At 42.5% G+C, this 24,415-nt stretch overlaps 1 protein-coding gene across 1 annotated transcript; it reads right to left on the bottom strand.

Annotated features, from left to right (window-relative positions):
- Positions 1-535: 535 nt before the first annotated feature.
- On the bottom strand, positions 536-24,415 carry PTGR1 (prostaglandin reductase 1). Its single transcript, XM_090274560.1, has 10 exons — positions 24,332-24,415; positions 22,613-22,728; positions 21,304-21,349; positions 19,647-19,703; positions 16,555-16,722; positions 12,497-12,614; positions 9,791-9,946; positions 7,412-7,520; positions 5,369-5,487; positions 536-790 (listed from the first exon to the last, which is right to left on the bottom strand). The coding sequence occupies exons 2-10, from the start codon at positions 22,716-22,718 to the stop codon at positions 680-682; spliced, it is 990 nt and encodes a 329-aa protein (XP_090130686.1). The 5' UTR covers positions 22,719-22,728; positions 24,332-24,415; the 3' UTR covers positions 536-679.

Genomic DNA, 24,415 nt, shown 5'->3' on the forward strand with positions numbered 1-24,415 from the left:
CTGTCCAAGAGCATGCTACCTTTCCATCTGGTAAAGTCTTTTGTGTTCCTCAGTAATATTTAAAAGCTTTCTTCATATAAATCTCACACATTTTTTGTAGGCTGTATAGATATTCCCATGCATTATCTTTTTTGTAGCTGTTGTGAACAATAGATTTCCTTCTTTGGTCTGTCCTGTTATGAGACTCACCTGCAGAGGAAGGAACAATGTGGACTGTCCCGAGAGCCCTGTACATGAGCAATGTGTATTTCTTGTGTATGAATATTCATAAGCAATAGGGGGGGTTATCTTATGGCCTAGGTGCCTAATATACGTGTATGCCAGGCATTATGCTGGTGTTTTAAATAAATATAAAATATGGATATGAAGAAGATGGTGCTGTTCTTACTTCACAGGTGAAAAAAATCAGAAGTTCAAGGTCACAGAGGCTATAAACTTTTGGACTCAAAGCCACTATTTTCTACCACAACCCAGAAGGAGGTGTAGTAGGCAGTATTATTCACAAGAAAATAGTCATTCTCTATTGCTAATTACACACTATTTAAATGTCCTTTATTAGGTAGATCAAACTCATTACAACCACTGTTTCCTAGATAACGAAGGCAGTATACATTTTTACTAAATGGTTCAAAAGAAATTAAGTAATCATCCACATGATTTCTAAATTGTGTCATTTTTTTCATGCTTTCACTATTGTTTTCCCCAAGTTGTCTCCTTTCAGCATTCCCATAAATGCAGCTGGCATGTTCTCAAATCCTTCAGTAACGTATTCATTGTATTGGATTTTACCCTGTGTCAAAACAACAACAGATATAATAGATTCATATCATACTCTAAATGACACTCTTCTCATCGCAGCAGTAAATTTACCAGGTACGTCATGAGAAATTTTGATCTATAAGCTAGAGGCCCTGTGAACTTACAGTCATTTGTGGGGCATGACCCATACACACAGTGTATGTAACAGATTACAAAGTACTCATAAGAATTTAATAATAGGGGTCCGATCACAGCATAACAATAGGAGAAATGTCACAAGGATGTGATTAAGAAATTTCTAAGTAAATTATATGAAAAATTTAATAATGTTATGATCTTAGAAGAGGTGGTAGTGAATGGAGAAAGGAGCACCCTTTAGGGTGTTATCTGCCATCCTCCTTCCCATGATGTAGCTTCATTGCCTCTATTTGACCCCTTAGGAGGCAGAGCCTGTTCAGGAAATGTAAATACCATGGCACCTTCATAATTGTTTTCCCTTCAAGCTAGGGTTCTGTTAGTGTGTGTGTTTAACCTTCATTTAGGAGTTTGGGAGGGAATGGTTCATTCAGTGAGGAAGGTTTTCATTCTCTTTCTCCTACCAGGCACAGCCTAGTGAGTGGAACTAATTCACATTTTCAAGTCTTTGCAAAGGGGTCTTATGTGGACACCTGAGTTACTGATGACATTTTCCCCCTAATGTAATCCAGTGGTGGTTTAGCACCCTTCGTGGACTTATGGAGGGACCATATGCTTGAGGTCACTCAACTGGTAAGTAGGGAAGCCGGGATGTGAATCTGTGACTAGAAAGTCCAAGCTCATTCCTGCCCTTGAAGTGGCAAAGAACCCGGAACGGGTCGAAAGCTATAATCCAGTTTAAAGGTTCAAAGTAGAGGATGAATACTGATATTAAATGTTAATAATATGGGAACTTAGGGTATAGAATATAGGGTATATGGGAACTCTCTGTACTTTCTTTGTGACTTTTCTATAAATATAAAGCTATTCTAAAATAAAAAGTGTATTTTAAAAAGCTGAGAGATGAGAAAAAATAAGTAGATGAGAAATTAGGCCAAGTTGCTAGCTACTTAAAACAAAACTATAATTAGGTTCACTTTGTTAGAGGGATGCATCAAGGGACACCAGCCTGATGGCTTCTTGTTGTCAAGCTGTGGCCATAGAAGCGGTAGATTCAACTTCACCCACAGCGACAAAGAGGCTACACACTGGGAACTTAAAAATAATTCAACTCTTCCCAGTTTCCTGGCAAGAGCCCAGCCCAGCACCTGAAGTGCTAGACTGGGAAAAACGCCAACCTCTCCTGGTTGCCAGAGGAGCAATCTATTTCTTTGAATTGGGAAATTATCACAAAGCCAGGAATTAGGAAGTGTGAAACCACTTTCCCCCTGTAAAAACTAAAATAATGCACCTTGGTTATTCAGATTTCTATCGACTAAAACTCACTATGGTCTTGGTGGGAAAATGATCACAGTACTGGGCAAAGGGATTGGCTTCTTCCTCTGGATCTCAAGGCATGACCTTAAGAAGACTAATGTGGGACATGGAAGAACCATGGCACAAATATTTGCCCCTCACTCATTCGACAATATTCATCTAATGCCTACATTGATCCACACATTATTCTAGGTGCTGAGGCTACATCAGAAAACTAAATACAGAAACACTGCTGTCCACATAGAGGTTACATTACATTCTCATGGGTAGGAGACGGGCAATAAATGCATAAAGAAATGAATTGTAGTATATATAACATATAATAGTTATGGATAAAAGATAAAGAGGATCAAAAGTGAAGAGGAACTTCCGGCCAAGATGGAGGCGTAGATAGACAGGCTGCATCTCCCTCCACAACTAAGAAGGAATACAACTACCTCAAAACTAGAAACAACCAGAAGTTCCAGAAAATCAAACTGCACGGAAGTCCAGCAAACAAAGATATAAAGAAGAAATACTCATCCAGACAGGTAGGAGGGGCAGAGTCGGGGTGGAGAGGACTCGGTGTGGTGGTGGCAACAGCAGGCTGGCAAAAAGCAGTCACACGTTTTAAAAAGTCAGGAGGGACACCTGAGGAGTGTTCCCAGCTCCTCACCGGACCTCGAAGCTCACAGTCCCAGCACCGGGGCAAATCAAGCCTCATTGCTTCTGACTGTGCAGACCAGCGGGGGTTGGGGCGGAGGCAGAAACTGCCAGTCTCAGCAGAGTCCGCTTATTTAAAGAGCTCCCATGGACCTAGAACGTCCGCAGACCCACCCACTCTGGGAACGACAGCCAGGGCAGCAGCTAAAGGGGCACCAGTCTGATGCAGAAGTGGGAGAGGTGCCTGGAAAAGGGGCGGGTGCTGGGCAGGTGGCATTGTTCCCTCTCGGACCCCTCCCCCACATACAGCGCCACAATGTGGTGAAACAGGTTGCCCTGTACTGACAAATCTGTAAGGCTCTGCTCCTTACAATGTCACAGGAGCAACAGCTCTACCTGGTACATGGAGGCAAACAAACACAGGAGCCTGTCAGAATGAGGACACAGAGAAGTATGGCCCAAAAGGGGGAATGGATCAAGGTTCCAGTGGGAGAACTAAGCGATGAGGAGATAGACAACCTAACAGACGCAGAATCCAAAACACTGGTGATAAAGATGCTCACAGGCTTGACAGACATGCTTGAGCACAGCACATGCATAAGGGAAGAAGTGAAGGCTATGCTAAGTGAAACAAAGAAAAATCCACACAAAACCAATGGTGAAGGGAAGGAAACCGGGGTCCAAATCAATGATTTGGAACATAAGAAAGAAAAAAACAGTCAACCTGTGCAGAATGAGGAAGCAAGAATTGAAAAAAATGAGGAAAACTTCCCAAATTTTGTAAAGGAGATGAATATACAGGTCCAGGAAGCACAGAGGGTCCCAGACAAGCTGGACCCAGAGGGGACCACACCAGGATGCATCATGATTGAGAGAGAGACGGAGAGTTGCCTACAGGGGGTTGCCTATGGGACTATCAGTTGATTTCTCAGAGGACACTTTGCAGGCAGGAAGGGACTGGCAAGTAGTATTCAATGTGATGAAAGGCAACCTGCAACCAGGATTACACTATCCAGCAAAGCTATCATTTGGAATGGAAGGGCAGATGAAGTGCTTCCCAGATAAGGTGAAGCTAAAGGAGTTCATCATCACCAAGCCATTATTATATAAAATGTCAAAGGGACTTACTTAAGAAAAAGAAGATCAAAACTATGAACACTAAAATGACAACAAACTCACAACTATCAACAACTGAATCTAAAAAATAAAAACAAAATCCAACTAAGCAAACCAGAATAGGAACAGAATCATAGGTATGGGATCATTTGGAGGGTTATCAGCTGGGAGGTGGAAGGCGGAGAAATGGGGAAATGGTGCAGGGATTAAGATGCATAATCGGTTGGTACAAAATAGACAGGGGGAAGTTAAGAATAATATAGGAAAGGGTGAAGCCAAAGAACTTATATGCACAACCCATGGACATGAACTAAGGGGGGTGGGATTGCTGGAAGGAAGCGGGGTACTGGGTGCAGGGGAGCAAAGGAGAAAAAAATTGGAACTACAGTAACAATGTAATCAATAAAACATACTTTAAAAAAAAAGAGTGAAGGGGGATTACAATTTAAATAGTGTCATTGTAAAAGTTGCTTCATTCAGAAGGCAGTTTTTAGCGAAGACATGAAGGAGGTAAGAAAATTAAGCAGTTACCAGAGACGGAGAGGTAAGGGGAGGGATTGGGCAGAGTGAGCAAAGTGACTAAACACTGAGAAATGAAATTAGAGAGATAATGGGAGATAGATCGCAGAAAGCCTTGTAAGTATTATTCTAAGAGAAGCGGGGGGTTTTGGGAGGTTTTGAGCGTAAGAATGACATGGTTTGATTTATGCTTTCAAAGATGACCACTCCGTCTGCTGTTCTGGGAATTGACTGTAAGGGTAGAAAGATGGGAACCAGATTGAGGCTAACACAACGTCTTAGACAAGTGGTGGCCTGCAGCGGGGTGGTAGCAATGGAGGGGGGAGGAGTGGTCAGATTCTGTATGTAATTAGAAGCTTGAGCCACCAGAATTTCCCAACAGATGAGACGAGGGGATGAAGGAATCTAAGATGATTGCAAGGATTTTGGATTGAGCAACGAGAAGGGTAGAACTGCCATCTATGGTCTATCTATGGAGCAGACTTGGCAGGAAAAATCAAAACATATTTCATTTCCGACATGTTAAGTCAAAGATGTGAATCACACATCCAAGCAGAGCTGTCGAGCAGTTGAGCTCAGGGGAGCGGTGTAGGCAGGAGAGACATTTAGGCACTGCCATTTAAAGCCATGAGCCTGGATGAGCTAACTAAGGGATGGATAGGGTGTTGACAGAGAAGAAAAAAGGCCCAGTGATCAGGGCAAAATCCTGATGTGTAGACTTAAGAAAGAATTGAAAGAGAGTGTAGACAACATGTCCGGGTATTTTGCTATAAAATAGAGCGCAGTGAGATGTACTTGAAGTGGAAATTTGACATCTACAGCACCAGAAGGGAATGGGATTCAGTGTACAACTGGAGGGAGTGGCTCTGGAGCCCCTTACCTCTGAGACCCACTTCAGCAAGTCTTTCAGAGCCTTCTGGCGGACCTCTCCTTGCCAGCGGCTGACGATGAACCCTTCCATGCGGAGCTGCTGATAGATGACAACCTCCGGGGGTGGGCCTGCGAAGAGGAGGACACATCTGGGCAATAGGGTCCAGGGAGGTAGCCGTGGTGAAAGCAGGCAGACAAGTCACGTCACTGTTCTCTTACTGCCCCCTCTTTCATTTCCTCCACTCTTTTTTGATCCGTGGGGTTGCCCACAAATCAACATGCATTCTGTGGTAGGCAGAATGATGCCCCCCAAAGATGTCTGTGTCCTAACTCCCAGAACCTGTGAAGATGGTACCTTACATGGCAAGATACCCCCAGTTTCTGACTGTGGCTATGGAGTAGGCCCCGAGAATATGTGTTTCCCACAAGTTCCCAGGAGATGGTGATGCTGCGGGTCCTGGGCTCCCACTCTGAGAACCATCAGCCTAGAAAAAGCACCAGGCTGCCCTGCAGCCTGTGAGGCAGTACTCTTCTGTAAGAGAGAGAAAAGGTTGTAAGGTTGCCTGGTTTCTTTTCCCAAGAATCTCAAGTGACCAGAGACTGACGGAATGACACCTGAGCATAGTCTTACAAGTGCTAGGAAGTCAGGTTCAGTCAGGACCAGAAGGGACAGGATGAGTGGCAGAACCTATTTTCAGCATCTTTGATACCTGCCATCACTCAAGCCTAAAGTTCCCACTCACTACTTCGAAGAAAGTTAGCACTAGTGGTCAGAAAAATGGGGCTTCATCCTGAGCAAAATGAAATTGATGCAGAATGAGTGAGACTTGAGAATGACACAGGAGAGTGACACCCCCAGATTCTAGACTGGTCCTGCAGAAAGTGTGCTTCTTCAGAAAACCCACACAAACCACATTTCTTTTGGGGTTATAGGCTGGAACCCTTATTTGCTCATCTTGGAAGAAGATGAAATACTGTTTCTGGGCTTGTCCACTGTGAAGGGCATGTGGGTTTCTTTATTGAGAACCAAAAAAAAATATATATATATGTGGCATTAAGGTTGGGGAACAGAATTACTTGCCTCTGAGCTATATCCTAACAGTGAAATCTGTTAGAATTTCTGGAGATCTGAAGCAGGGCAGCATGCTCTCTGATTTAAATAGAATGGACAAGACCTGCTGACATCCCAAAGACCTATCTGGACAGCTGAACTTCCAAAGACTAATTGCTACAAAAACTAGATCAAGTTACTGCATCCAAAATATTCGGATACACCAATTGAATTGTGGTCAAGGAAATGACCACAGTCTGTTGCTAATAAGATTTAAAGAGTCTCTGGTCTGCTCAGCCTCTCATGGCTCCATTCCTTAAACAGGCCTATAAACATGTCTCAGAGATGGGGAGCTAATGAGCACAATCCTCTACTTGACACTAGTTTTAGACCTTAATAGGTATGGAGGCGGGAGGGGGTGGTCTCAGCATAAGAGAGGGAAGATGTGGGGGTGGAGGGCATGGCAGGGCCCAGGAGAAACAAAACCAGGGCAATCAAAGAATGGTGGGGGGTGGGGGAAACGCATGCTCCCTTCCCTTTCAGTGGAAATTGTCAGTTTGGGGAGGCCCGGGGGTCCTGCTGGTCTAGGAAGCACTGCCCATGACTGTCTGAAGGAAATGCAGCCTGCTTTCTCCTTTGAATCCCCTCAATTCTCCTTCTACCCGTACCTACACCTCCAGCAATACCCCAAATGTCCTGAAGAACTCTGATATTTTATCAGCAGACCAAGGGGTGCAGCTTCTAAATCAAATCATAGCTTTCTTTTTACAATTTTTCAGGAAATAGGTAATAGCTAAAACTTTTAATATGTATTTGTTCCATATTTTCAGATCCTGTGATTTCTTCGTATAAAAATATAAGCTGATAAATACTATTTCATCAAGAATATTGGGAAGCCTTTTAAATATTTTGATAGTCACATAAATATTCTGATTCCATATCTGTGAAGCTTCTCCTCCTCCAGTCTGCCTACATCTGTGCCCACGTGCATGAGCTCATTACCTGGAGGAAGTGGACGAGTAAGATTATAGGTAGAGATGGCCCCACATATAGCAATTCTTCCAAATTTCTTCATCTGAGGGAAAACAATGTTTGAAAATTCTCCACCTACCTAAACAGGAGAAAAAAAACCCTTAAATAATCTCAACAGCAGAAGATTGAAGACAATCACTCATTTACAATCATCATTTCACATTACGTGTCTTAGCAGCCGCAAAACTGCTCGAATTAGCACAATCATGTAGAAATTGGACTTGGAAAAACTCATTAGAAACAGGGCATTTCCATTGCATTATAGGAACATACCTTATATAACACAAATTTTACTTTATTATATTGTGAGGTTCTCTGATCAGTTCAATAATCTCATTGCCCTACCTAAAAGTTTGAAAAAGTAATCAATTGGCATACAAGGAACAAAGTTGGAGGACTCACATTTTCTGACTTCAAAACTTATTACAGAGCTACATTAATTAAGACAATGTGAGAAAAGAAATACAGATCAATATAACTAAATTGAGAGTGAAAAAGAACAAAAAAAACAAACCCTTACATTTATGGTCGGTTGATTTTGATAACAGTGACAAAACAACTCAGTAGGGACAAAACAGTCTTTTCAACAAATGGTGTAGAACAACTAGATATCCACATGGAAGAGAATGAAATTGGACTCCTTCCCTACCTACACCATACACAAAATTTACTTTAAAGTGCATCACAGATCTAAATGTAAGAGCTAAAACTATAAATCTCTTAGAAGAAACAAAGGAGTAAATCTTCATCGCCTTGGATAAGGTAAAGTATTAGACATGACACCAAAAGCCCAAGTGACAAAGAAAAAATACAGTGGACCACCAAAATGGGAAACTTTTGTGCTTTAAAGACCACCATCAAGAGAGTGAAAGACAACTTACAAAAAGAACAGGAGAAAATATTTGCAAACCAAATACAGGGAATCCTCATTATTACTGGGTTCCATATTTGCGAATTGGGCTACTTGCAAAAATTTATGTATAACCCCAACATAAACACTCACAGGGCTTTCCCTGGTTCTTTGCAGACACATGCAGAGCAGGTAGAGCTGCAAAGTTCCCAGCCAAAGTCAAACAAGGCCATGGCTCTGCCTTCTTTTTCAGCTCTCTTACAGAGATTTACCAGAAGGTGAAAACACTAGGGCACAGTGCAGTTTAGTTCAAGAAGCTCTGGCTCTGGGGCCAACTTTGGAAGGATTAGTTCACGGGGCAGCCTCAGGCAAGTTACTTAACATTTCTCTGAACCTCATATTCTCTTTTGTAAAATAAAGAAAACGGAAGCTATAGGAAAAATCGTTTTGGGATTTAAGATTGTAATCTATGTAAGATGTGTGCATATAGGTACACACTTTTTCTAGAGCAATGAATGGTTCAGTGACTACAGAACATAGCTACCAGAAATACCAAGAACTGATTGTATTTGATAGGGACTTGTATCCAGATTGTAGAACGAAGACTTACAACTCAACGAATAACCCAGTTGAAAAATGGGCAAAGGATTTGAACAGACATTTCCTCAAGGAAGATATACAAATAACCAATAAGTGCATGGGAAGATGCTCAATATCATTAGCTATTAAAAAAATGCAAATCAAAATCACAATGAAATTATCCCTTCAAACCCATTAGGATAGCCATAATAAAAACGACAGATCATAAGTGTTGGTGAGGGCATAGGGATACTGGAACCCTCATACACTGCTAGTGAAAATGTAAAATAGTGCAGCCATTTTGCAAAATAGCTTGGCAGTACCTCAAAATGGTAACCATGAAGTTACCACATGACCCAGAAACTCTACTTATAGGTGTTTACTCAAGAGAAATGAAAACATATATCCACACAAACACTTGTACATGAATGTTCATAGCGGTATTATATAACAGCCAAAAACTGCAAATAACTCAAATGCCCAGCAACTGATGAATGTATAAATAAAATTTGATATAGCAATACAATGGAATGTTATTTGGCCACATATGAAGGAATGAATCACTGATACATGCTACAACATGGATAAACCTTGGAAACATGCTCAGTGTGAGAAGTCAGTCACAAAAGACCACTTTTGGGGGAAGTGAGTAGTGCCTGCTAATACAAAGATTTCTTTTTAGTATGATAGAAATGTTCTCAAATTGATGGTGGTGAGAATTGTACAATTCTGTGAATATACTAAAAACCATTGGATTCTATATTTTAAATGGTGAATTATATCTATCACAATAAAGCTGTATTTTTTTTTTAAAGGCATATGTACTTTCATCATAGATTTTAGATGGAAACTCGAGAAGTATATTCCCTTGTGTAGCTATTTTGTTAGCAAATCAGATGTTCAGTCTAATTTTTACTTACATTATCAAAATAACAATCATAACCATCAGGAGAAGCTTTTTTCAAAGTTTCTTCCAAAGACTCTACTGTCTTGTAGTTAAAGGCAACGTCAAATCCAAGCTTTTTAAGGTAGGCAACCTTTTCATCAGCACCTGCTGCTCCAACAACTTTGCAGCCCTAAAGGTGGGGTGGGGAGGGGGATGGAAACCATTTATAAGTCACACATGAACCAACGCCACCCTCCTAGTCAAATATAGTCCAGTTCCCCTAGAACACTCTTCGAGGTGCTGAGACACATATATGAGGATACCACAATGAGCCAAAAGGCCTCATAAGTGAAATTAGTCCCTGAACCATCCTATAACCCAAGAATAACTCCAGCTTGCCTCAGACTGCCCAACACATGCTTTCTATGTTTATGTGGTTTGCAGTTCATTTCAACCTGCTGTCTTGACAACATATTTATGTGCCTCATTTCTTTATTTTGGGGGCTTCTCTCGCTTTGCAATGACTCACATGCTTTCTCTTGGTGTAGTCGTCCTTCAGACTATTATTTTGGCTCAGTTCCGGGACTCTCATTTCATAGACAGCCCTCCTGGTAACTGCCCTCTTCTTGTTTGACTTGGCCCAAAGCATTGGACTAGATGCTGCTTATTCAGAGAGGAACTGGAGGACATTGTGAAAAGCACTTTCGGAATGAGACTAGAGATTATACTGGCACATAGAAAGTAGCTCTTCAGAAAGCTCTCTTCTACTCTCAATGTATCGTGAAGACCAGACTACAAGCCACTGTGCACTGTCAATTAGGGAAAGACCTTTGGGTTCATACATGTATCCGTACAAACAATGACTGCTATATACTTTTTCCATTCCTTCATGATTCAAGGGAAAAACTCTTTTGCAAAAGCAGCATCCTTTGTACTTTTGCCTTTTAGCCTTCTACATTCATTCATAGGATGATCTCATTTTCTCCTATGACCTCAGTGCCTCCTTCAAGCAGATGATTCCCTCGTCTATTCCAGCTGAGTCTCTCTTCTGAGTGACTTCTAAATCAGTCTTTCCAATAGCCTTCCCATGGATAGCCTGGAGGTCCCTCATAATCAATGTGCCTACAATAGAATGTCTTTTTTCCTTGCTTGTTTACTTGTTGCTCCTCTTCTATTCTCTATCATGGTGAGTGGCATCACTCAGTTATCCAAAGCTGAGACACGTGGGTCACAGAAGATGTGTTTCTTTCCCTTTCTATCCACATCCAATATCAAGTTTATTCTCTCCCTTTTTTTTTTTTTCCTCTTTACCAAATCTCCTTCAAAGCTGGTCCCGACCTCTAATCTCTACTGTTGGTGCATCACACTTTTTCATCTGAATTATTCTAAGAGCCTCCTCATTGGACTTCTTGTCTTGAATACTTTGTCCTTGTGAACTATGAGCCAAGGCCAAAGTGACTTCTCTAAAATGCAGAACTAATCAGGTCTCTCCTTTAAGGACTAAGCACACACTTTTTAGTATGGCAGTCTCCAGAGGAGTTTCTAAAAGAATAGGTTTAAGGGTAAGTCCTATCAAATTTTTGAAATAAATATCCCTTCGAGCTTAAAGAAACTATTTAACATTTGATTATTGGAAAGTTTACTAATTCATTTTGGAAGTCTAGCATAACCCAAAGCTAAACACTGATAAGTTCAGAACAAATAAACTTTAAACCAAACTCATCTATAATTACAGATGCAAAAATTCTATTTAAAATGTGATCAAATAAAATTCAAAGGTACAAATCCATACTATACCATAGGTAAATAAAGCTTATTCCAGGAATGCTAGAATGGTTCAAGCCTGGAAAACTAAGCTAATTCATTAACTGCAAAGTTAACCCGGTAAATGCTGAAATGACATTTGATAAAATGCAACATCGATATTCCTATTTATTTATTTAGTTGTAAATAAATTCTTCCTGCAACCGCCACAGTAGCCTCACCTCTTCTTTGTATTCTAAGCTCTCATTAGCCCTGGAGACCAGCCTGGATCCTTGGCTATTGGCTGAAGCCCTATGTTCATCTGTATTCTTCCTAATTCTTTCCCTAGGAGCTAGGTCCTGAGCTCTGCATCCCAGCCTCTGGCAAAGGATCAGCTACGCCAGATCACCTTGGCACATTCCCGCTATGTGACACATCCTGACTGTGTCTGAGCTGCCTGCTGCCTGTATCCCCATCACCATATCAGATCTCTTGAACACAGACACCTGCCCAAATCAGAGCCAATGTTTCCATGCCCTCGGTACCTCCCAGGAGTTAGCTCCCCAGCCATGGCCCCGCCGCTCTGGGCTGACTGTAGTAGCCTTTGCAATGGGGCCACGTAGGTGATGACTCTTAGTTGACTGATCTCAACCCCTCCTTCTGTTGTTGGGGGAAATCATAAAGAGAGGAGATAAAGCTGTAACAAGAAATGTGCAGTAAAAACTATGAAAGCAGTGACTGCTTACAAACTCACTATGCTGGACAGAGTCCACTTATGACTTGAAACCTGCACTGTTGTCAGATAACGTTCAGGTCACCTTGGCTACACCATTTTCCTCCCTCCCGCCATTGCTCAATCACTCGCGATCTTCAACTTCTGAACAAGAGCCACGAGACTAAACTCCGGGACTAGGGAGGCCTGCTGCGCTCACAGATGCGTTCCCAGTGCTCACGGTGGGTGCGGAGTAAATGTTTGCTCCCGGAGGAGGGCACTCACCTTGAGCTTAGCTACCTGCCCCACAACAGAGCCCACGGCTCCTGCTGCTGCGTTCACCAAAACGGTCTCTCCGGCCTTTGCACTACAGATGTCGAGTAGGCCAAAGTAGGCTGTTAGGCTGAGGAAAGAAAAGTAAAGACAGGTGGGTAGATTCGTTGCTTTCCCCATAACTCATTCACATACACGCCAAAGAGCTTCTAAGCAGCCTGCTGCCGTGGATCTAGGTAAAAGAAAGCAAGAGGAAATCAATATTACCCACCACTACTGGTCCACCTCCTCTTTCCCTTCTCCCTCACCCAAACAGAAACAAACGATGGGACTAGGGTGGGAATGGAGTATTGGCTGGAAAGGGGTGCATCTTATCTATCACCACCAGGTCAAGTCTCGGGGGTGAAAGAAGACAGGTCCCCCTTAAATTTGGGGGATCCAAGAACAGAGAGCTTGTGCCTCATTCCCATCTAAGTCCTAGAGACATGACGAGCTTCACGAGGAAAGCCTCTCTGCCATCCTGGTGCCATAGCCACAGAGCAGATGCGACAGTATGAGGGGCCCAGGCATGAGAGGGTCAGAAAGAAACACCCAGAGTCTCCCACGGCTCCGAAGCAGTACGGAAGAACCTCTGAAGCTTCCTCACCTCACCCCAAGCTAGCCTGCAGGGGAAGTGTTACGAGGCCTGCAAAGATGCAGCTCGGGCAGTGCTGACGGGGAGTGGGCGAAGAAACCCCCACACGTCAGTGGACTGCCAGCTTGGAAGAAGACCTGGCTGAAGACGCAATGGGACAAGTGACACTCTGAGCAGGAAAGCAGCCCGAACCTAAGACAGATCAAGCTCAAGAAGTTGTTGCTCCCCTTCTACTGACACTGAACTTGCATTAGCCCTTGAGGCTTGCATCAGCCCTAGGGAGAAGAGAAAGGAAAGTCTGAGCTTGAAACCTGAAATGACATGAGACATCACTGAGTTTGATGGAGTTTTTATTTTACTACACCAGCCAAAACAAAGGCTTGAAACAGAAATCGAGTGCAACAGGAGGAAAATTTTAAGTTATATTTTGCATCCCTGAGTCTGAGCCAATGAAATCCATACCCATTACGATGACCATTAAATCACTTTCAAAAGTTCAGACAAATTCATCTCACATTATTTCTATGTAAACAGACCCTACCTGTTGGCGTACCTTCAGCTTACTCAGCCTCTGACTATATTTGAGGGTCCAGGAGAGTTGAGCATTGAGGGAAAGGCAGCAAAAGGCAGAGGCGGCACTTTTTCCCAGGACCCAAATATCTAATAATCCCTTAACCCAGTGTTTTTCAAAAGACAGATGGAGCACCACCTGCCTCAGAATCACCTGGAGTGTTTATTAGACATTCAGATTCTCAGGATCCACCCCAGACCCCCTGATTTAGAAATTCTGGGATGTGGAAATCTGAATTTTAATAAGACTCCAGGTGATTTTTACGAATGCTAGTAACTGAGAACTATCACCTTAATGAATGCTGACACCTGAGTGTGCTGGGCACGTGGGCCTAACCCCCAAAGAGAAGCAGAGCATACATTTTCTGATTCTGTCATTCCATCCAATGTACCTTGTAGGCATTTCTACAGTCAGCTTTGTTTTTAGGGAGAGAGGGAGGGACGGAGCGAGGGAGAGAAACATTGATGAGTTCTTCTCATACTCTGGAGACCAAAGCCCCAACCCAGTTATGTGCCCTGACTGGGAATTGAACCGGTGACCTTTTGCTTTTTGGGACGATGCCCAACCAACCGAGTCACACCAATCAGAGCTCCACAGTCAGCTTTCAATTCAATACAGTAGTCCCTCTCTATATCGCAGTTCACTTATCGCGGCCTCACTGTATCGCAGGATTTTTTAAAACATTATATTTAATTCTTTATCGCAGGTTTTTTGCTATATCACGGGATTTTGCAGTACTGTATAAGTATGTTGTTAAAGTTACATACGTTTAAGAGCGTAGAATATGTTTAAGAACATAAGTAGTGTTTATAAAAGTGTGGAAAAGGTTAATAAGGGAGTGAGAAAGGTTAATAAGGGACTGGGAAAGGTTTATAAGTGTGTGGGAAGGGTTTATAAAGCCTTAAAATATATATAAATACTAAAATAAATGTAAAGTTCTTACTTCGCAGATTTTCACCTATTGCGGGGGGGCAGGGGTCTAGAACGTAATACCCGCGATAAGTGAGGGAATATTATATATTGATCTAAGATACCCAAGGTCTTCCCCAAACATTGCCTCTATTTAAAAATAAAATGAAGATAACATGGAGAAGCCAACAGTAAAGACATTCTAGAAGGAAATTAAAGATACACTTTAAACTAAGCAGGACTTAACAGAATCAAAAGGTTGAACAATAAAACACATGAACCCTTCCAACTCAGCTGAGGAAAGAGAAAGATCCTATTACATGCAGTAATGCAATACTATGGCGGGGATGGGTGGGTGGATGTTAACTCTGCGGAGCTTGGATAACTGAAAGATACCCCTAGGTTTCAAAGCTGAACTTCTTTTATAGCCCATGGTAGAAGTCCCAGTATTCTTGAAGGGTTGACCTATCCCATTGATAAGAAGCTCATAATAGTAGGAATTCTCGAAGAATGGGTGGTCGTGTCACTAGAGGAGGCCAGAAACAGGCATGGGTGACTCCTCCCCCTCAGCCACCGAGAACAGCTGGCATCAAGTTGATTGGAGTAAAAGTGCACTCCTTGGGGGCTTGGAACAGGTAAATAAGAAATACACACAAAGGAATAAATGATCCTCTGTTGTAGGAGTCAAGATCTCCTAATATTTTGCAAGTCACTTTCTCCCCAACTCAGTCATAAGAGACTTTCTCTTAGGTTCCCTCATGCCTGCCTTCACCCTGTGCTCCACACCTGGCTCACAAGTTAGAGAGAAGGATGTGTGAGACAACAGTGGGAGGAAGAGCTCTCACTAGTAGAGGCTACAGGGCGGGCAGGAGAGACCAGAGAGTGCTCTAATTCTGTTTAGTGCTCAGTAATTTAATGTAACATGGTATTAAGCATCCTCTAATCTCACAATGATGTCTCTTGGCTGTGGCAATTCTGAACAGTTCACATTCTGAGTGGAATATGATCTTGGGGAACATGGGACTGGTTTTTGTTAGACGCTGATCATGTGAAGGTATATATTTCCATTTCATTCTTTAAAAGTCCTTTAAAGTATGAAAAAGAAAGGGGGTGTGCAGGTGGGGAAAAGCAAATAAGGAAGGAAAGAAGGAAGGAAAGGAGGGAGGGAGGAAAGGAGGAAGCGCGTAAAGAAGGGAGGGAAAGATCACACAACGTAGTGAAAGAATGGAAATAAATGAATTCCAGGCCAGAAAAGTTTTGGGGACTCCAAATGGAATTCCGTCGACCTTGCTTTTCCAAGACATAAAAGGGAACATGAGGTCCAAAGTGTCGAGTAGACACAGGATGACTTGACCAGGAGTCTTCCTGAGAGGGTAGGAAGAACTTCTTGAGGCCAAGAGACACTTGAGTACTTTAAATCTGTGCCAGGCTGAGAGAATGAGCAGCCATACTTGTGATTCACCTTAGTTATTTAAAGTTCAGGTCCGCTTGCCCCTCAGGAAACTCAGAAGTGTATAGGGAAAGGGGAGGAAGAACACAGATACAGAAAAGCCAAGGTAGATTGAGCTCTTTCCCTTTTTAAATCATGAAATAGAGGCAGAGATGAGTGATGAGTGAAGCTAAGACCCTCCCAGGGACAGATGGAGGTGGCGCTTTTGAGTGATGGTTTGCCAGCTGCTTGAGAGGGATTGGGATCATGCCCCGCATTGCTTATCACTCCTTCTTCCTCCTTGTACCTGAGTGTCTCTGATCTGATTTTCTCTCTCGCTCCTTTCACCTGAAGGCTAACTCTAGCCTACCTCGTTCTTCTTCCCTTCTTAGCCCCACCGTCTTCTCTAATCAGCCCCTGAATCTAGAATGTCTTGTCTCTTCTTACTGACCAAGTTCTGGACACACCATTTTGGAAATCCAGCACGTCAGGCATTCATACAAATGACATACACCCACAAGACTCACCCAGGCATGCCAACGGTTCCCAGCCTCAAAGACAGAGGTAACGTGTCTGGCCATCCCTCAGGGAGCCCTTCCAGTTGTTTTCCATCAGAAATGGAGTGTGTTGTCCAGCCCGAAAGAGCCGAAACAATAGTTCCTGTTGGGAAGGCTGAGTTTTTACTTTCCACAACTCTGAAAGAGAAAGCCCATTAAGACATGTGAAACCTCTTGCCTTTGCAGAGAGTCGGGATGCTGTGTGGTCAGTGTACACAAGGAGCACTCAGGTTGATATTCCATGAATGAGTACCCCACCTACCTCTCTCCATCTCAATTCTTAGCCACCAGTTCCTCCTTCTTCTGAAGAAAATATATGGGCCAGCAGAGAGGAACTCTCTCAAATGGTCCAGCATCTATCCCTGTCCTAACCCACTTCTCTTCCCTTTAAGCAAGAGGTGTCCATCCTCTGTCTCAAGAGGTCCCAGACACCAGTTGCTTATGTTCGTCGGGGCTCACCCTCCATTCTTTAACCCTTCCTCTCTCCTGAATCATTACCATTTTCCTATTGTCCCCTTCCCTTAGCATATAATTATGCTCAACTCTGCATTTTATGGTCCCGTTTTCTCCCTCTTTACCTCCAAGGTAACACCCCTACCACTCCACGAAGATCACAACAGTCCCCTGATAGCAAAATCCAGTGGATGCTTTTCATTCCTTATCTGATTTTACCTTTCTGCTCTATTCAAAACCCTGGGTCACCCCCACCTCTTCCCCATTGGTTTTTATCTCTCCCTCTAAGCTGCTCCCTTTTCTTCTCGTTAACTGATTTCTTTTCTTCCATCATCTCCCACTCTTACCATTTTTTACTATTTCCCCCCATCCAGATCATAAAGTTATTAATATGTAATATACATTTATTTTAGAAAATATAAAATATATAAAATAAAAATCTTAGTTCTAATCCTACAAAACAAAGATAACTTGTACTATTTTCATGTATTTTATGGCAATTTTAATGATATTTTATTTTTTTATTTTAATGATATATTTCTAAATGTACATACATGTATTTACATAATTGAAGTCATTTTCTGCTTTGTAACCTAATTTTTCTTCCTTAACATTATACTAGTCTATGTAACTTATACTTTTTCTCATGTTAGTAAGAATCCTTCAAAAACTATGATGAATTTAATTATTTCCCTGTTATTAGACATTCATACTACTTCCAGTATTTTTCCTAATGTAAATCACACTTCAATTTCTATTCATAAATAAGAACGTATTATTTTCTTAGGCAGTATTTCTCTAAATGAAACTACAGGTTAAAGAGTATTAAAATATTTGTGACTGTTGCTGTATACTTCTTTCTAGAAGGTTATGCCAACTTTTGCTTCTACACTCCACATGTGAGAGTATCATAACAGCATTTCCATCACTGGGTATTATGAAAAAAAAAAGAAAAAGAAAAAGAAAAAACTTAGCCAATTCAGTGAACACAAATACATGTTAATTTCTTTGATTATTAGCAAGAAATGTGTAAGACCTACATGAAGAAAACTATTAAAAGGCCATCACACACAAAAAAAAATGGATAAATGGAGAGGTATAATTTATACTTAGAGAGAAATATTGTAGATAGCAGTTCTCTCTAAATGAATCTATAGTCATTGAAGTCCCAATAAAAATCCAAGTAAGATTTCAATAAATGGTATAACTGACTAGTCATTTGGACATCTAGTAAATACTTCAGTCCTTATTCCAAAATAAAAATGAAATGACTCAGAGATATAAATGTGAAAAATTAAAGTATAAAATACTAGAAGAAAACAAATATTTTAGCCATTTTGGAGGGGAGAATGCCTCCTCATCATGCAATAAAACCAAGAAGCCATGATTACAAATATTGATAACATAATCTCAGAAAATGTTTAAACTATAATTGCACACAGGAGAAAGATAACGATAAAGATCCAACCACCTGCGAAAGTAATATTTCTAACAGATAAGAAGCTTTTACAAATCAATATAAAACATGAAAAGGCCTAAAGGAAAAAGGCAAACGACATAAACAGATACTTCAGAGAAGAAACTGATTATTAATTTACAAAAAGAATGTCAATATCACTAATGATGAAAGAAATGCAACTTAAACCGAGCACAAAGTACCAACACACTGATCTCACATCGCCAAGATGGATGGTAAGTAGTGGGCATGCACGCGTGTGGGACACAGAGTCTTCAATATGATATTGGTGGGAGTGGAAACTCACACAATCTCTTCAAAGACCAATTGATTCCCAATTCTTCAAATTAAAAATGTGCATCTCCTTTGACCTAGAATTCATACTTCCAGATATTTAATGTAAAACTATATTCATCCAAGTGGTCAGAGAATGCACAGATACACACTTATACATGTATACATGTTCCTTGCAGAACTATTTGTAGTTAAAAAAAAAATTGGAAACAGTTATCAGTAGTGGATTAATTAACTGGCAGATTACAACGGCATAATGTGCAGCCATTAGAAGATAGGTGGGATAATTATATACTATCAACAAAGGATACCTATAACATATTGAGAAAAAGGAATTTGCTGAAGGGCACTTAATCCCGTTTTTTGTCTTTTTTTACTGTTGTTCTTTTACAGTTGTCCTAATCCCCCCCATTGCTCTCCCCCGCCCTGCCCACCCTCCTAATCCCATTTTTAAAAATTATAAATATTAGTATGTATACTGAAAAATTTTTGAAATAATAATAAAACATTAACAATAGTCATCTCTAAGGTTAGGATGATACAGGAACTTCCAGTTTCCAGGATACAAATTTTTATTCTGTTTGATTTTTTAGAAAAGTGTGAACTGGACAAATACATTCTTTTTAGTAATTAAAAGTAAGGATAGCAAAGCGAAATGGAAATAATGACAAGTTCACAGCCCTTCCTCCCTTCCCAGTAGTCAGGAAAAGGGCAGCATTGCCCAGTTGCTTCGAAGTCCAAACAATGAGCGACCCACAACGGCCGCAGAAATTGTGAGAGCCACGGACAGAGACAGGGCCCAGCAGAAGGTAAAGGGGAGGCATATTTTCCAAATGCTGGGACAAATGGAAATAATTACCTGGCCACTTGCTCCCCCATCATCATATCACCCTCCTTCAATCTTTTGGCCGCCAATCTGGAAAAAAAATAATCCGTGCTTAATAAATACGAGCATCTGGGGAAAGCTGTCTTGATTTTCAAGCCAAATGGAAAACCACTGGGGAAGTGTGTGCAGAAATGAAACTGAGCTCCGTGAGGGCAGGGCACCTGGGTGAAATGTGGGAGGAAAGCTGTTCCAGGTAGTCCTGTGCTGTGACCCCACAGAGGCATTCGGGTGATATTTTTCTATGAAATGACCACGAGAAATGTACCGTAATGCTCCATGGTGGGAGAGTTTCTACCAAAGATCTTAAAAACGTAACTCAGGTACCACTGGGTACTAGTTATCCCAAACATTAGCTGTGGTATTGCGACTTATACTAAAAATATATATTTGGTCTGTGTCCTCCTTTCTGCTAAAACTCTTGGAATTTCCTAAGTGGTGGGAGCCTTCAAGATGTCGTTTGTTATGTTAATGAGGTGACTTTGAGAAGGATGGTCCACCCAAGGATCTGTGCTGAGGGTTAGAACTTTGATTCCCACCCACACACCCTTTCCCTGTCAGAATGGGAGAGGACCTGGGAGTTGAATCATTAACCCATGGCCAATGATTTCATCAATCGTGCCTATGTAATGAGGTCTCCATAAAAAAATCCAAAAAGACAAAGTTCAGAGAGCTTCTGCGCTGGTGAGCACGCAGAGATGTGGGGAGAGCGGGGCCCCTGGAAAGGGCAGAGAAGCTCGAGTCCTCTCCCCACACCTTGCCCTGTGCCTCTCTTCCATCCGGCTGTCCCCGCGTTCCATTCTGTACAACAAACCAGTGACTGTGTGAGCAAACTGGTTTCCTGAGTTCTGAGCTGCTCTAGCCAAATAATTGAATCCAAGGAAGGTGTCGTTAGAACCTCCGCGCTACAGCTGGGTGGTCAGAAGCAGAGGTGACAACCTGGACTTGCCATTCGCGCTGGCAGCGGCGTGGACCATCTTGTGGGACTGAGCCTTTAACCTGCGGGAGCTGACGCTCTCTCCAGGTGGGTAGAGTCAGAAGTGAGTTGAGTTGTAGGCATTCAGGTAGTGTCTAAACTTTGAATATCAGTCAGCTATTTAAAAAATTACTTAAAGGGAAGATGACTATATTAATTACCTAAGCAAAAAATTAATGAGGAGCTTGTGGCCCACGAAGGCTTTTGTTCTCGCCCCTCCCGGGGGAGTTACTGAGCACACAGTTTGAGTCAGCTGCAGATCACCCAAATAAAAATATTACAGGTAGAGAGAAGGCAAGGAAATCTAACTTGAGTCTTAGTAAATTATTTGCCAGTAGTGAAGTGGACAGATTGGAGACTGGCTTTCTTTTTTTTTTCCCCTAGTTTTTCTGGGAGCAATTCTGGTGAGTAATGAGAGGCAAATTGTGGACATTAAGATAGGAGATGATTGTGAAATGAAGGGGCCAGGGTAATCCCTCACTGAGCTTCTCTGAACTTTGCCTGCAAAGGTGAGTCCCCACACATCCCCTCACTGACACTGTGCTGGGAGGATCAGGGGAAGTGACTGTTTTGAGTCAGTTGGATATCTGAAAAGATGAACTACTTTCAAAGAGGGTCTAAGACACAATATGAGAATTTTTAGGAGGGAAATAATACCTCATGTAAGGATCCACAGTGAGGAACAACGCTTCCAGCAGGACCTCTACAAAAAGAAAGCATTCCATAGGCAATTAGAAACTCAAGGCCTGACGCCTCTGTTGGCTCTGACATTCTGAATAAACACAGATGGTCTTTCTGCTTCAGGGCTGCCCTCTCATCTGTGCTTTCCACTGAAGAGGCAAGAAGGACTCACATTTGGCCCGGCCCAGCCAGTTGTTGTTCTTCATCTTCATCATCATCATCATCATCATCATCATCATCATATTTACTCAGCACTCCATGCTTTTCACGGATTATTTCATATGCTATTTTCAACAATTATTGTTTTCATGTGATGCCCAGGGCCACAGTCGTAACCACTATGTTACAGCGCTCACACAGGGTTTCACTAGCAGTTCCAGTTACTATTAAAGAATACACATGTTGTGGGACTGACCCTTATGTACATATTCTCTGGAATTTTGAAGTTGAGTCTTAGCTATGCCAACTTTGCCATGCTACTTGATTGCATGCCCTTTTCGCAAAGCTTACCTACCTGTAAACACCCCGTATAGACACTCCTTAGAATCTGCTCTACAAAGCTCATTTCCAAACGTGTTATGTAGTATGTTGCCATTTCTCTCCCTTGGATTTCTTTGGGTCTGACTTGAACAGACCCTTCCCCCAAGTGGACAGGAGGCTCCTCAGTGAAGGATGAGGGGTTTCACCTCCTTTTCTCCTTGCAGGGAGAGTCTGAACTCTGCACACAGACTGTCTCTACCCCACTGTCATCACGGGACTCACCAGGACAGAAATCCTCCCGTGGTCTGGTCAAAGTCATGAAGATGAATGCATGAGTTTCAGTTACCAAGAAAGAAGAGGGATCCTCCAGCCTGAACTCAAGGGTTCACACAGAGAACTTTGAAAAAATCTCCGTGGCATGCTGTAAAATGGCCACAAATACCTCCCAACTTGTGTGGACTTCTTTGCCATTCCTCCCAACAAGAAGTCTGTTTCCCTTTCTGAGATCTGGGCTTGCTTATGTGACTTGCTTTGAAGAGTTTACTAGCAAACATAACAAAGGTAGAGGTTTGAAAATTACTTGCACATTGAAGCATGGCGATTCTTGCTACTCTAGATGCAGGTGACCACTGTGAAAATAAAGAGCTCAAACTAACCTGCTAGAAAGGCCACACAGAGGAGAAATGAGGCATGAAGAGGCCACAGAATTGTTGCTTGAAGTCACTAAATGTTGGGGTAGTTTGTTAGGCAGCAAAGGCTGACTGGTACAACCTCTTTTAACTCAAATTGTATGATTATGACTTACCTCCATCTTTTAAGGGTGGGAGTTCAACTGTCTTCATCTCAAAGTTACTAATTGTAGGGTGGCCTTCAAAGTGCTTCTTCAAGGTCCACCTCTTAGCATGAACCATCCTGAAACTCCTAGAACATAGCAAACATGTAGTCAAATGTCATGAAGTGACTGTATTATTATGGCTCCATTAGCCATTGTACTGAGGCCAGAGAACACAGTCTACCCAGCATCTACTTCTCATTATTATCATGTAGCATCAGTCATATTTATTTAGTACCCGCTATGTTTCTGTTGCTATGCTAAGCACTTCATATGCATCATCTCCTTTTATCCTTATAAACTTTCCTATAAGATAGGTATTATTATCATTGCCACCGTGCAGTGTACAGAAGAGAAAACTGAGGCTTCCTCAGAAACCTTCAAGGCAAGGAAAAATGTAAGCAAACGCTTGGGTACTGAACCGCTTTCTGATGTGCAAATACTCCATTTCTCGCTGCACACAAAGTGAATCCTAAGAAACAGCGTCAAACATAAAGAACTGACCAGAAATCTATGCATATCTTTCAAATGGATAGAGGGGCGATTTTCAACCTTTTTCATCTCATGGCACACATAAACTAATTACTCCATTTCTGCAGCACACCAGAACTATAGTATATTCCAGAAAATATATTTTTGGCCCATCAGACAAAAAAAAAAAAGATATAATTTTGATTCATTCACACTGAATAGCTACTATTGTGTTGGCTGTTGTCACTATTTCATTTGACAATCTAAGGAAAAAGAGGAGTGTGCTCCTGGCTAAATAGTCAGAGAGCACATATTTTAAAAATTCTTGTGCCAGAGGGGTTGAAAATTTCGAAGTAAAGCCACGGGTTTCTAAGACAAACAGTCTCAGGAACAACCGATCACCACCGGGTGGCGCTGCTGCTCCGACCCATTTTCAGGCTTGAGTTTTCTTTAGCACCTAAAGGAAAATCAAGCATTTGTTTGGATTTAAATTCTCCCTCCTACACTGAATTGTTCTGCATCACTGGGAACTGCGCCTTCCCCACCAGTGATGCGGCTGCTGCCACGCCCGCAGCCGCTGGCGATTTCACTCTGTCCCCAGCACTGGTGGGGGGCACTTGTGGCCTGGAGGGGACGCCTGTGCATTGTCAGCGGAGCGCTCCAGTCCACAGCCCGGCTCTTTCTTGTTTCTTTTCCCAAAATGGCAGCCGCTGAGAATCCTGAATTCGCTAGTCCAAGGAGCGGCTTGGAAAGCGCCTGGCCCCAGTGGCGGAAACGGTTCAGGAAGCGTCCCACCGAACCGAGCAAGGGAGCCAGAAGGGCGCCCACTGCAGGCACACGCGCCCAGGCTTCCACCTTCTCGCTCCGCGCGTACCCGTGCCCATTAACAGAACTCCGACTCCTGTCTTCCTTCTCCCTCCACACGTGTCCCAGGTTTGCAGTCCCGCAAGTTCCCCGGCCAGTCCCTTCCCCGGAGCCCGCGACTGCGCGGGGCAGCCGAAATTCTACCCAGGTCACGCGCTTCCCTCCAGCACCCCTCTCCGATCCTTTCAAGAAGTTGCAGGGACCGGAGGCACTGGAACATCCCGGTTTCCACCGAGCACAAGGCTAAGAGGTTATTCAGCCAAAGGAGAGGCACAGCAACGCGCAAACGCTTCGCAAAGGGGGTCTAGAAACTCAGCAGGAGAAAAGAGTGGGGCCGGGGAGGGGATCTTTACTTACAAGTGTCTGCAGGTTCCACGACTTAGAGAAGGCGGCCGAGATTGCGCAGCAGCACTCGCAGGGCCAGGACTTTTGTGCGCTCCC

Source organism: Furipterus horrens, unplaced genomic scaffold (genome assembly GCF_987537825.1).
Source record: "Furipterus horrens unplaced genomic scaffold, mFurHor1.1.pri manual_scaffold_4, whole genome shotgun sequence".
Lineage (NCBI taxonomy): Eukaryota > Metazoa > Chordata > Mammalia > Chiroptera > Furipteridae > Furipterus > Furipterus horrens.

What these genes read in the sequence shown, in the direction of transcription:
- PTGR1 (XM_090274560.1), bottom strand. Translation starts at nt 22,718, where the DNA reads ATGGTTCATGCTAAGAGGTGGACCTTGAAGAAGCACTTTGAAGGCCAC. An exon ending in GGCAGGTAGCTAAGCTCAAG is followed by an intron (nt 9,947 to 12,496) that starts GTGAGTGCCCTC and finishes CCCCACCTTTAG; the next exon opens with GGCTGCAAAGTTGTTGGAGC. An exon ending in ATGATTGTTATTTTGATAAT is followed by an intron (nt 7,521 to 9,790) that starts GTAAGTAAAAAT and finishes TCTCCTGTTTAG; the next exon opens with GTAGGTGGAGAATTTTCAAA.